At 38.8% G+C, this 14,533-nt stretch overlaps 1 protein-coding gene across 1 annotated transcript in view; it reads left to right on the forward strand.

Moving 5' to 3' along the window:
- CRYBG3 (crystallin beta-gamma domain containing 3) overlaps positions 1–14,533 on the forward strand; it is a gene marked incomplete at its 5' end in the record, with an annotated part of 65,361 nt that overhangs the window by 11,198 nt on the left and 39,630 nt on the right. The window contains 4 exons of the mRNA XM_082488430.1: positions 716–5,633; positions 6,579–6,626; positions 6,950–7,065; positions 8,117–8,264. Of these exons, the coding sequence (XP_082344556.1) occupies positions 716–5,633; positions 6,579–6,626; positions 6,950–7,065; positions 8,117–8,264 (5,230 nt within the window). The remainder of the gene's footprint in view (positions 1–715; positions 5,634–6,578; positions 6,627–6,949; positions 7,066–8,116; positions 8,265–14,533) is intronic.

Raw genomic sequence — 14,533 nt, forward strand, 5'->3', positions numbered from 1 at the left:
TTAGTTTTTGCATTCACTTTTTTTTTGCTAATAAATTTAAAACTGATGAATGGCTAGATCTACCAAGTCCTTGTCACATTTCTAGGCTTCTCATTTTGGTATTTCTTCCAGCATTCAAGCAGTCTTCATTCTTACCTGATCTCCATTCACTCTCTTTCCTTACTACCCTGTGGTTCAGAAAGCATTTCCTGTTGTATGCTTTCTTTTTTCCACATTTTGCTTCTCCTAGTTCTGTTCCTTAACAATGTATTGAGATCTTGAGTAAAACTTTAAATTTCAATTCAATACTTTAATGAACATTAGTATAGTAATTGTTTTTCAGTTTTAAAGTATACGTCTCCTTCAGTGTATAACATCTTCATAAAAGTATGCTTATTTCTGTCACTGCAAGTGTTGATTTGTACTGGCATTTGTAAATAGTAATTCCATTCTCTAGTAGAAAGCAAATGATAGAAGTTATTTATAGCAACATCTACTTTTTGCTTATAGTTTAAGTTGACTTTTTCAGTAAAAGGTAGTGTATGTATCATTTGTCGCACAAACCCATATTTAGGAAGAGCAGAAAAAGGACAATAGTGTTGCATGCAATCTACAGTTTGTACTAACCTGTGGAGAACAGTACTGTACATCATCTACAGTTTGTGTTAACCTTTATTATCACACGAGCTATTTAGATAGTCATTTTTTGTTCTGATAATGATGATCCTTGTTACAGGCAGAGGCAACGGAAGCCAGAAGCACCTGCAGTCACTTATGCAACATACCGAGGTTCTGCAAGGATTAGGCAGCTACTGAAGAATCAATCAGAAATGGCTGAAAAAGGAGAAGAAAGTACTGAGAACAGAAATGGTTCAATGGTAAAAGAAAATGGACAAATCCAAACAACTGTCTCTCCAAAATCAGGACACTTAATAAAAGAAAATGGAGAAGATGAGGGAAAACATAATGAAAATGATGTCATAGTAAATTCTTCTGCAGTTAAAATGGAAACGAAAAAGTCTGGTGAAGCTCAGCATTGCCTGGGTAGCAGTAAACATGAAATAACTTCAAAGACCACAACTTCCTCTACTGAATCATCTCATGAGATAGACTTAAAACATAAACCTACTCTAGCTGCAACAAAAGTTAAAAGGACGTGTTCACTAGATTCATTACTGTCATCTAGTAGTAGAAACAATGAGATCCTAACCAATTCCACTTCCCGGATTAACAGTTCCTTTCACATGAGTTCTATAAGTGATTTGGTTGGAAAAGAAGTTGGACTGCTGGGAGAAACCCAGTTTCAGGCAGACGAAAATGCCACTTCTAACTTTGATAAAAAAAATCATTGTCATAAAGCAGCTCATAAGGAGTCCTCAAAAGAAATGCAGGACGATTGTTTACATTCACCCAAATCAAAAAATAAGACAGTTACTGAAGAACTACAGGTGAGTAAGGAAGAATATTGCTCTAATCATCAAATGGGTAGTCACTTGGAGCTAACATCGGATGTCCAGATGCTTCATTCCAGTACTGCTACATTTCAGCAGCAAGCAGATCAGCATACAGCTAGTGCAAATAAAGATAGTGATCCAAGAAAAAGTGAAACACAGAAAACTGTGGCAGCTGTAGAAAAAGAGCAAAATCCACAGAACTTTCGTGATACTGCTTCGCTTAGCATGGAGTCCAGAGGAGAAAAATGCATAGCCGGAGGTAATCTAACTGCTTCAGTGTCATCTATTAATAATGATGAAGATATAGTCACGGGCAAGGAGACTTGTAATGAAGAATTGAGTGAGTTAGGGAAAGCAGTGCACATACAAAATGATCACCAGTTAATCCTTGTGGAGAATTCTAAGGATACTGCCACAAAACAGACTGGTTTACCTTGTCTAGAAACTGAGGGTGTGGAAACAATGAAGGTTTTATCTGAGGTTGCAGTGGAAAACCTTGCCAATGTATCTTCATGCATGCATGCATGTGAGAGTGTGAAATCTAACTTCGATGAGCTGACAGCACCTCTCTCTGTTACTGATGAGTCTTCTTTTGAAACTGGAGACTGTTGCTCAGCTTCTGTTCATCCTAGTTGCGAGACCAAAAATAAAACTATAGGGAAAAGAGAAGTCAGTTTAAAAGATGTGCGAGAGACTGTTTCTCATCCTGATCTCGAATGTGAGAAGAGCAAATCCTTCGAGCCTGTAGAGATGAGACTTTCGGAAAGCTCAGTTCCTGTCCACAACTGTGGTCCTGTTTCCTTTGAAACTGTTCAAGACATTCCTGCCAAGGCATTAGTTATACTCACAGAACATAATACAGCAAAGCCTGCACCTTGCCGTTTAACCAGCATTGAGAGGACAGATGATCCTACTCCTGCTGTTTCTGAAATCGACATGGCTGGTATGACTGAGGTTGCTCATGCTCCTTCTGAGCGTAAGGATTGCATCTCTGAACTTCCCTCTCTTATTTCTAAGTCACAAGAAAACATTCTGGAGGCTTCTTATTGTGCATTGAGATATGGAGAAAGACCTTTGACCAACCATTCTGCTTTCATCTGTGAAAAAGATGTTGATGTTGACATAATTTCTGAATCTCCACCTGTTTCTGAAGATAGGTGTGTTAATTTTTCTTCCAAGAAGGGAAACCGTAATAAGTCTAGGATATCACCCACAGTACTTGATTCTTCATCTGACAAACAAGGAAAAATGCCTCCTTCTGCCCCTAACTCTGAAAATGGCCAGGTTGCTAGATGGTCTGCTGCTTCTGAAGAGGACCGCTTTATTTTTCCAGGTTCTGAGTTTAGGAGAATAATCTCTGAGGACAGAATGACCAAGATGCCACTTTGCTTAGAAGACCCAAGAGCTTCATGCTTGTCTGGTTCTCTGGAACCTGTGCTTACTCCAGCTCTACACTCTGGTGCTGAAGTAGATGGGGGGGCTGTTTGCATCCCCAGACCCTCTTCACCTATTCTGAGATCCAGAGAAGCCTCCAACCTTTCCATTTCTGACTTGGAAACATTGGGTGGTGCTCAGGGAAACAGTTACTCCTCCAGACACAGAGCTGGGGCAAAGGAGGCCTCTTCGGCACAACAGGCTGACAGCAGTATCTTGGCAGAGGCAATGCCATCACCCATCTGTCCTTTGAAATCTTTGGAAATGGCATCCGAGTCAGCCTGTATTGAGAGCGTGTGCAGAAATGCTGTGGGACAGGTGAATCTTGGTAACCATGCTTCTGCTATCCCAGAAGCTCCTTCTGTGGCAGGTGATCAAACGGCTGCTGCACCTGCAGAGTCAAATGAGCTCTGTTCTGAGGAAGTATGGGAAGATACTAATGTGAAGGGACTAGAACGTGCTAAATTCCAAGATGCTGCTGTTTTGTTTAAAAAAGCTGAGGAAATAGTGGACTCGGTTTTACACTTGGCTATAGAAGAAATAATAGCAAAACAAGCCATTGGTATCTGCCAGCTTTGTGGGAGCAAGGATGGTTTAATAAATACAGATACTCTAAATGATCAGAAAGCTGGAACCGTACAGCTGAAAGCAGAAGAAATACAGTCAGTTGTGCAGTCATTAAAACATTTTAATGAGAGCAGCAGAGGCAGCTCATCTTCATATACAGAAAATGAAACAGTGGATACAAATAATCAAGATGAAAAGATACTATCTTACATCCCTGATAAAATTGACCTACATAGTGCGCTAGCACTAAAAGCAAAAGAAATAATTGATGAAGTCATTAACTCAGCCAAACAAAAACTGGCATCCAGTCAGTGGCAAGGCAGTGAGAGTAAAAGGCCTTCTGAAAAGGTTGAGCCTGAACCTAAGGCTGAAATCCCAAATGTTTTAAACCTGGGTGTGAAGTTACCTACCAAAACACAGGAACCAACGGAGAAGGCAGAAACTCAGAGTATAGCTGTAAACTGTGAAAAGGCAGATTGCTCAGGTCTTCTGTTACTTCCAAATAGTATGGAAAATGGTATAGATTGGCCCCAAAGGGGTGAAAAGATACCAAATAATGCATTTACATGTCAAACAAATGGGTTTCTACCTACTGGTAGTTCAGCAAGGCCAGAATCAGATCTTATGATGCCAGCCAAAGAAAGAGACAGTAAAAAGGTGTGTGAACATCTGGCTGCAGCAGAGTTGTGTGGCAAAGCTGGAGTATCAGCAAGTAGTGGAAAATCTGATGGGTCTTTACATTTAATACATAGAGATGCTACTGTGACTGAAGACATCCTTCTGTCATTGCAGTTAAAAGGTTCATGCAATAATACAGATATGCCAGCGTGCACATTGCTGCCGACTGTAAATGTTAATTTGTCATCTCTTATGCCTGATGAAGAATGTATCAGCACGCAGAGCGAATCCAAAGACAAAAGCAGTCCTTGGGGTTCTCTGAAAAGCAATGCAGAGGACAGCTCATATGAACACTGCAGAAGAGAGGCTGCAGAGGAAGTACCTGCCCAAGGAAAAGCAACCTTAGAAGACCCAAAGGCAGTGGAGAGTAAAGAGGAACTAGAAGAAGGGGCAAGTGAGATAACAGAAGTTAATACTGGATTAAATACACCGTTCTCTGTACCAGAACTGTCTGTTATTCGAGAGGGCAGTGAAGGGAAAAACTGCTTCAATGCAGTTTTTGCCCAAAATAATGAGAATCCAAAGCAGGTACAAATGAAGGATCACGACATGAAGAGAAATGGTCAGCTTGAAGAAAATGGTCTGGACTGTAGCGATGACATGAAGGAACCAACGGATCTTTTGGCCATTTCTCCACTAATTGAACAGTGGGAAAACAATTCTTTTACTATAATTTATGAAGGTACCCTTCAAACTGAGAACAAAGCGGTCTCAACTGATGATATGCAAACTGGTTCGCTTTCTTCTTCTGTTCTGCCTTTGCATAATGTAGATCATCTAATGTGTGAAACAGCAAAGAATAAACACGAGCCAGCCTGTCTTTATGAGAAGGATAACAAGTTGAATGAAGCAACAGATAGCCATAGCTCCGAGTCATTTCTGAACGTGGAGGCCAAGCGCTGTAGAGTATATCCTTTCTCTTTGTCTCCAATATATGAAGACGACAGCTCCCAAGAAGACTTACTTTCCACGGATGTGTCACCAGAAGGCCATCCTAGTGGAATATCTAAAGATAATACTGACCACGCTTCTGTGCTATCCCTTCTCCAGTCTGTTTCTGAGCGTTTACAGTTTACTACTCAGTTCAGTAAAGAGGATGAGGAGGAGGAAGAACCATCATATGAAGAAAATATGCCTGATGTTGAGAGAGAAGAAGAATGTCTTTCCAGTCAGTGGAGAGGGAATTCAAAAACAACCCTTGAATCAAATGACCAAACTAGACCTTTGTTTCCTGAACAATCACCTCTTCTTTCAAAAGAACAACTTGACTCTGAGGAGCAACCAGAGCTGTTTCCAGATGCAGCTTCTCCCAGTCAAACACCTTGTAAGCCAGTTTCACAGAAAGCTGATGCTCCTCTAAAGCATCCTCCTCCAAGTGTGTACTACCAGTATTTGAAATCTGCCAGCAATTGCTCCTCTGAGAAGGGGACCAGGTTTGGAAGCATTCTCCAGGATATGTTGCAACCAAAGATACATTGGTCTCAAGACAACACCATGCCAAAACTGGGAGAATTGTCAGTGGTAAGATGTTATGTCATGTCATATTAATAATCAAAGTCATTAGCCCAGATTCAAAATTGCTGTCTCCCTATTCTCCTGGCTTCCTTTTTAACATTAGTTCTTTGATCTTAATCAGCCTAATTACTTTCATTTATGATAATAGTTTAAAAAAAAAAGTCTTCTGATAAAATAATTTAAAAACCATAGTATTCTTGGTTCAGCACACAGATGAAACTGACTTAATTGTAAAACAGAAGATGTGAACAGAAAAAATAATAGGAAAATATACATAATAGCAAGTCTGTATAATAGCAAAACACAGACTTGTCCATGTTATGGACACTTCAACCTGAAGATGGTAGAATTACCTCTTGTATGAAAATTGTTCTTTCATTTCTTCTACTTCTGAGATTAGTAGAGTTGTATTGTCCAAAAAATATAAATACCTGCTTACTGGGCTATTTGATTGTTTCATCACAGTATCTTCTACAAATTGTAGCTCAGTTAGCAAGCAAGCAATATAGCTGCTTCTGTAGATTAGCATTTCTTTTTTAGTTTATTTAAAGCAATGGCAGATGAGGGTATGGAAACAGTTCTTCCAATATTTAGAAATCGAAAAGGCCACATAGACCAAATGTGTAACTAAAGAATGAAGTCTTCCATGATGTTGGGAGTATTTCAGTCTGTGTTAGAGGTCTGGTTTGGTTTTGCCACTGTTAAAACATGCACTTTATTGTTTGATGGGAAAGGGTAATACATTTCCAGAGGTTGTAACCTTCATAATAGTTCCTCCTTTCTAGCACTTGCTGCTTTCTGCTGATTGTCTGATTCCCTTAAACTATTTGCACCAACTGCTAGTTGACAGTTGCGTACGTATAAGGAATAGTGGACCCAGAATAATCTGTCTATGCTTTGTGCTACTGTTGTAGATGTTAATGGTTGTTTTCCATGTCCTTTTAATTTCAGAACCTTGTTGACAGGGCAAGTCTCAAATACAACCCAAGACCAGGAAAGGTAAGCAGAATTTGTGTCACAGATCAATATGATACATGGAATATTTGGTTATACCAAAATTTTGAAAGAAAAACATCTGAAGTTGTTAGTCTAGTTTTCTGTATTTTAATGGTGCATGTACTTGCAGATGCTAATAATGAGATAATATTATTAAAAATCCTGCCACTGGTAATTTTACTGTATTTCTGTCAGCAGAACCAGCGTTTAGTTCAGTAGAGTGAAGAAAATGTGTAGCTGTCAGGTGGGTGGGCACAAAATTCCAAGGAAAAAATAAATGTCTACATTGTATGTTGAAATGGGACCTCATTCGTATGTTGTTTCAGATTATTATTTATGATCTTTACGGCAACAAAAGTAAACAAGAAGTTCATTCTGATGTGCTGGATACTACGTCCTGGATCTTTCCCATTGGAGCATTACTTAGGATAATTAGAGGATGGTAAGAAATCCAGGTCATATTTAAATAAAGTCTTTCCAAAAGACTATATATGTGTTTCTCCTCTATTTTCATTTCTTTTATTTATGACACACATCTGATCTGCAAGTGTGTCTTTTTCTTTCTTTATAATTAGACTGATATCAATGAAAAAAAGCTTGAAAAAAGGCTTCAAATGCAGTACAAAAAAAAAATATATTGTTTCTCCTGGGAACTAGCATCAAACAGGAAGTTTCTAATAGAACCACAAGTAAGTTTAGACTCCTTGCCTAAAGTGCTGAGACAGTACAGCCATAATCATCACTAGAAGCTGGTGTATGCCAGAGAATTATTTTTTTTTTATAGTTCAGTTTCATTATACAGTAGCTGTTGCAAAAGGACCGTAGAATGAACAAGCTCAGCTGCTGTTTGTAATGTAACATTTAGAAGAATGGGGATGCAGAAGGATATACAACTACTTTTAAGGTAGATTTTGCAAGTGTTTCTCGGTTTGCTTTGGGAAGCTGGGGCTGGGACCATGTCAGTTGTTGCACTGGAATTTAGGTGGTGGTGCTTACAGTGAATGTTTCTGACTGTTAGCCGTAGTAAAAATGCATGTCACATTTACACGCTTTTGAGGCAGCCTTGTTTGGTTTTGCACACATTTCTTCCATGTCCTAAGAAATACTGAATGCCGTTATTAGTATGTATGTGTTTTATGCCTTGCATAGCATCTGCCTGAATAGGACATGTTTTGATGTGTCAATTAATATATTTGTTCTGGTAAAATAAGGCTTTTTATTTACATTGTGTTTTAGCTGTATTTTTAGACAGTTAATATTTTAAGTTATGTTAGGCTACATCCTGGAGGAGAGCTGTGTATTTTACTTTTAAAGCACAGAAGTACAAGCCCCGTATTTATCTAAAGTGAATGAGATTACTGAGGGACAGTATAAGAAAGGTCTGATAGTTGGCTTGATAAGAAGAGCTCCTTACTGAGCTTTCCAGCAAACGTGCTGTATAAGGACAATCTTACTTAACAGCAGCAACTCAGTTCATTATATCATTATTGCAGTTGGATTTTTTATGAGAAACCAAAGTTCCAGGGTCGGAAATATGTACTAGAAGAAGGAGAGACTGTGCTGGATCACCTTTGGGATCTCCCAGGCATGAAACATCGTCGAAGAAACCTCACAGTTGGTTCAATCAAACATGTAACAAAGGTATAGACTTTGTGAATAATATACTCACATACATAATTAATGTCTGTTGGCAATAGTGCTGTATTACTAGCAGTGGACAATGTGTGTATGCTGTGTTTCTGATTTTATTCAAATTTGCTATGAATCACATTTTTTCACCTTTGAAATAAATTCCAGGGCTTTTGCTGCGCTAAATTTCTCTTTCTTCCTGAAAGTAATGAGCAGATGTATTGTCTGTCTTTGTCACCACGTTTACCTGACACAGTGACTCCCCTCCTTTTAGATGTTTACCTGTCAAGTTAATTGAAATTAAATGGAGTCAATTCATATTTTCTAAAGAAGTGTTTGTCTTAAGCGTAAACTATCTATTGTGTCTGTATGGCTTCTGTTTCAGAAGGTAGTAGTTGGGTTTCCAATCCCGCTTGTACAGCGTAGCCTCCAAAAAGTACTGTCCCTCCCTCTACAGCTTTGTGCTATCTGTAGGGGTTCCATGTGGACAAGGGTTACACCTCAGCATCTGACTCTGCATGCAGCCAGAAGCTAAAAAGGCGTTTTGTTGAAAAGAGTAATCAAATGCCTAAAACTAAATATAATGCATCCATTGTTATGCAGTGAATGAAGAATATATTTACCAGATCGTGTGATTTAAGAAGACTTAGTGCTCTTGTTGTTCAGCATAACATTCCAGTTATTCACAGGGCAATGGCCCTTTACTGGGAGTGAATCATCATTTGTATTGCAATGTGTAAATTTCAGAAAAAGCGGTGTTACTTTGTTCTCTGCTGGTATAGAGGTCATTTTAAAATTGATAAACTTTTTGTCGTCAGTACAGGGACATAATGTCATAACAATTAGAAATACCTTTTCATTGTCTTGTTAAGACTTAACAATAAATAAATAAATTCAAAAGAGGCTGGCTGAGGACATGAATAATGACATTAACGTTTATTTGAGCTAAAGAAATTAAAATCATTTGACCAGTGTGGAATATCAATATTGATCAATAATGTGGAAGGCAGCCAAATAAAGAAATACTACAATAACATGTGGTACTATGGTCTGAAGCCAAGGGAAGCTGGGTGTGTCTTGGGTATCAAAGAAAACCCTTGGATAGGAAAGACACTGTGGTTAGCTTCACGCTTGATAAAAATCTTTTTAATACAGCTAAACAGGTTCGAGCATTGTTCTTGTTCCAGTATGTGGTTCATTTGTATGGAACACAGATGGAAAGCTTTGTTACAGTACACAAGTAATCAGCACTGTTTCTCGTGTAACTTAAACCTCTAGTGGGTGAGGTTGGTTGGGAGGCCTTTTGCTGTTAGCCCATAGCATCATATGGAGCTTGTGTGGGTGTGGAACTAACTAGGCTGGGTTTTGTCCTCTAAACCTTGATCGGTGAAAGCATCCCTTTTTTTTAGGTTGTACTTCAGCTGTTTTGGAACTACTTTTAGAAGATAGTTTGCCAAAGTGCTACTTTTGTGTGTGTGTGTGTGTGTGTGTGTGTGTGTGTGTGTAAAAAATACAGACATTGTTTTTAATTGACAAATAGATGTTTCTTTTTCAGGCAGCTTGTGTGTATGTGATTTGCAGGATCACATGTTTTACTGTCATTCTCTTTTTCATAGGCTGGGTAGCTCAGTGGCTTTTCTCCTGCCTAGTTTGGTCATACTGGCTGTGTGTCCAGGCTGTCTGGCTTGTTTTCTGATTCTTCAACTGGCTTTTTATGGTGCTTGTTTAGTGGCTGCTCAGATGCCTTGAGTTAGCAGATTTGAAAATTGGCTAAATATTTGAGAAGAAAACTGCTTGCCAAGAAGAGAAAAACAGATGTTTACTAAAGAAACTGTAGGAGGTACATTTAATATTATTTTTATTTTTTACTGGCAGATGTTAGTTTGCTGAGAAACAGTCTGCCAGTAGCTTTGTCCTCTGATTTGGCTTCAAGCCGCCACAAAAAGCAAAGGTTCTGTTAGCTTTGTGGTTAGCCTGTGGCTTGACTTACTGTGGATACACATTAGATCTATCCACGTGTGTTTAATTTGAAGGAACTTAGGAGGGGAAAAAAGATCCCAAAGGAACAGATCATGCAACTAGTAAAACTGGTAAAATGAAGACCTATTTGAAGTAATGGGCAGTCTGAATTCCACTAAGGCAAGTCAACATGAGCCTAAGCTAGCAAAATCTGTCTGCACACGCAGATTCAATGCATCTCCCGCAGCACAATCTGTTTAGCCAAATCAGTTCTGTGGTCTACTGCAAATGCATATATTGATATTATTGAATTGGAGAGCTTTTTCTGTTTCTGGAAGCCCCAAAAGTGTGTTAAATGTTACTTTCCCAAAAACAAGAGCTGAGAAGAGTTACTGATGTTCCCATTCTGGAGTAATCCTGTAAACCACTATATTGCAAAGTGACAAGAGATCTGTAACAGCAGTTTATGATCTCTGTCTGCAAGATGGTTAGGCAGGGAATAACTGGATTCTTTGTGGACTCTCCTTAAGCAAAGCTCTTTGTAATGGGAACGTTCACAGTATTACATGAAGGGTGTGTCTCTTTTGTTTGTGTGGTTTGCTAGGTGAAAAGTTACTAATTCAGGCCAGGACTACTTTGTCAGATACCATAGGAGGACACCTAGCAGCTTCAGATAGTCTCATTTGCTAGTTGGTATTTACTGGACAGTAATCATTAATTTCCTTAATGTTATTTTATTTTACTGCCAGCCCTGTTGAGTTCTGTAGTTTGGTTTGGTGATGATGGGTAGTAGCAAGAGTGGTACAGAGCAGCAGAACTGGGAGAAAATTATGAATGGATAAAAAAGGCCAGAGGACCAACAGAGAGTAGGATTTAAAATAAGAAAGGGTGCAGAAGCTGATATGTCCTAAGGACAAATTGCATATCAAAAGTAAGATGTGTGTCTAGACTGTATTAGCAATTGTGTGAATACCAGAACTAATTAGACCTGGTTTTCAAGAGACTCTTCTCTCATCATTGTTTTGGCATTTAGCTTAAGAAGCCAGAGGTAAGTCATTCTTTGTCCTGTTGTTATTATAAAAGGCTGCCTCATTTAGATAGGCTATTTTGATCACTTCAGTCACCACAGCTTACAGCTCCAAGGAGAAAACCTAACAGTGCTGAAATTATTTGGCCCTGCCAGTGCTTTTAGGTCTGTAACCCTAGATCAGAAGAAGGGTAAACAGCTAAGACCACCTTGAGGGGGTTGAAGGCTCTGGAACTCTCACTTACAGTGGAGCTCTTGGTCAGACTAGAAAAATGTCAGAGAACCCACTGAAGAGTAATATTTAATGCTAAGGTCTTGAGGGTCATCTTAACCCTCTTCAGAAGAAGCCTTAACCTTTCTGCTGAGGGGCGTGTTGCTGTTTTGCAAGTGTCTTCTCTGTGAGCTAGCGAGAGTCTTCCCTGTGCTTTTGAAAACATCTCTGCTCCCAAAAGACCATGAGGGAAGAAGCACGGGCACTCCAGGATAACTGTGTGGAGGTAGGAGGAGAGAACTGCAGAGTAAAGGAAGACAGAGTGAGATGCCTGGAGGCTGTGACCTACCTAAGTATTTGCTGGTTGTGTGTTATCATTGGAAATGAATATCATCTGTTTGCTGTGCTTTTTATTCTGTTTTTGCCTGACATGTCAGTAGGATAATGAATATGGCATGAGTCTTGACTGCTTGTGATGGGGCTGGTGGGGCTGGGGTTGTATAGGGAGGAGACTTTCCAGTTTTGGATCTGGCCTGAAACACTGAGGTAATAGTTTTGCATGGTAGTAGTTTTGCATGTGGGTATCTTATTTGAAAATCTTGACGCCTTGCAAATGAAAGGGCTTTGGACTGAAGGATCTAGTTCTCAACCTGAATGCTATCGTAGTTGTGTGGTTTTCATTTTGTTTCTAAAGATGGTGGCTTTATTAGCAATGTTAAAGAAGCCTCTGAAAGTAATGATGCCTATTAAATATGCTCAGGCAAATATGAACATGCTAGGGCAAATATTTACAGCTGAAGTTTACATGCTTAAATTAGAGAAATTAATAGCATAGTACTTGAGTGTACATCTGCAAACACAGTGTTCACCTCATACAATAATACTAAATTTTACCCTTTTCTGCAGTCTGAATTTATATATGTAAATTGAACTCAATATTTAAGTCAAAACCTATATTTGTGATTTTAAATAGAAGTGCTTAGAAAATATAACGTACTTCTTGCTCAAACATGTTGTTACCTTTAAAAGTAGATATTTGATTTGCTGTTGACACAGGCCTCAGTTTACTATGGGACACTTTATGAAAGGACTTTATGAACTTAATCTGGTACACACAAAAATGCCATCGCAATGAGAAGAGGTTTTTTTATGACTGTCAAAATCTGGCTGGAGGGAGATGGTGATAAGTAGGAGAGATTTTATTATGAGTGCTTGTGCTTTACCTGTCCTTTGAGAACTGCTACATTCTTCATCTATTGAGGGTGGAGCCTGCCTCGTGAGCTTCAGAGTCAGGAAAGCAAACTTGAAAAGAGAATACAGACTGGCTTTTTCCAATCTTCAAATGGAAAAAAAAAAAACCACCTCCTACTGAATTAAAATTAAACATACTCCGTCTCATATTCTGTCTGAGCCCACAGGCAAAGATACTTTATTTTGCCATTGTCTGGTCTTGTGAGTACTGTGTTTCAGAATTTATCTGAAATCATTAAGAGTCTAGCATCATTGTTTGTGGAATTCTTATAGGTGCAACTTCTGATTTTCCATATCAAGCTTTATTGTTTGATTCACAGATTTCAGCTTTCTCATGTATCAGGTATTATTAGGAAAAAACCTGAACGTCAAATATTTCTTAATTGTGATTTAATAAGATATATATATATACACATGAAAACTATGGGGAGACTTTTTTTTTAAAACTTGTCTAGCAATAAACTTAAAATTGAGGAAGTGTTCCTTAGCACTTTCCCATAAAGTAGCATTGTACTAAAAGTCTTTTTTCCTAGTTTTTCTGGTTTTGCTCATCTGAAAATAAAAATTCTGATGTTGCAGTCTGAAAACAAATAATGTGTATTGTTTGCAAGGTACAATACAGAGGAAACACAAGTTGCCAAAACAGTATACTGTGTTACTTCAGGTCTCATGGGGAAAGTGAAATAATATCCTGAAGTCCATGTGTTATAATTGCTACATTTATTGCTGAAGGTTAAATAACTATTGAAAGAACTTTGCTAACCAAGAGGGAGGTGTGTTTCTGGGTGGGATGTTACTCTATCGTTTAAAAGCTCCACTCAAAACCTGTATGAAAAGGGAGAACAAGCAGGTGTTATCATGAGATGAGGTGCTGTGACTTTAAGAGCTTTTGTGCCCTGATGCTAGGTTTCTCTGCAAGGTCCTGTGTTTTGCCTTTCGGGTCTGGTAGAAGTCAAAGGCTGTGCAGGATCTCTGTCTTGATGTGACCCTGCCCGGCTCCTCAACAAGTCCAATAATAGTTTGCTTCCATGAGGGCACCCTCAGGGACAGCTTCTCAGCCCTCTTCTGTAGTGCACACACAAGGGGCATCTTCTTACAGTGACGTTTAGGACTTTTGGGGTCTCTTTATGCTGTCCAGACCCTTTGGTCTAATGCAAATGGGCCCGTGGGTCAGGAGGATAAGGGAAAGGGTGCTGTGAAGTTATCACTGAGAACTGAAGGTTTCCAGCTACAGCTGAGCAAACTCTATAAGCACGTGAGCTGCCTTTTACTGTAAGAAGACGACTGTTTTGTAATGCACTGTTGAAGGCAGGGCCTTGTAGAAGATCCTTATTGATTCGTGGCGTGTTCAAATGCTGGAAAAGAAAGTATCGGGAATGCTTTTTATATAAATATTATTTCATTAATGTGGTTCAGTAAAATCCCTGCAAATTCTAGAGAAGATCATGTGTTCAACAAGTTGTTCTTCAGCGTCTATCTATCAATAGAAAAGCTTCAGTAAGGTAACAGAGGTTGTTGCTGCACAGTAACAGAAGAATTGATAAAGTGTTTAATTAACAGAACAAATATTTTCCAGTACTTTTCTTTTTCTTTCTATGTCTAAAATGCTGTAGATTTATTTAACATGACAGAAAATTGAACTCATATGGCTTGAAAATGTGGTTAGATGCATTACAGAACCTAATTATCACTGAGTGGGGGAAGTGGGAATGAAGTACTAGACATTTCTAGAAAGTTGTAGTTAATGCATGCATCGTGTGTGTATGTGTGTTAGGGAAGCACTGGCTTTAAAAAAAAAAGTCAGCAGTATTATATGCATGGTTTGTCTGTCAC

The sequence above is a fragment of the Vanellus vanellus genome, assembly GCF_965231255.1.
Source record: "Vanellus vanellus genome assembly, chromosome: 1".
NCBI lineage: Eukaryota > Metazoa > Chordata > Aves > Charadriiformes > Charadriidae > Vanellus > Vanellus vanellus.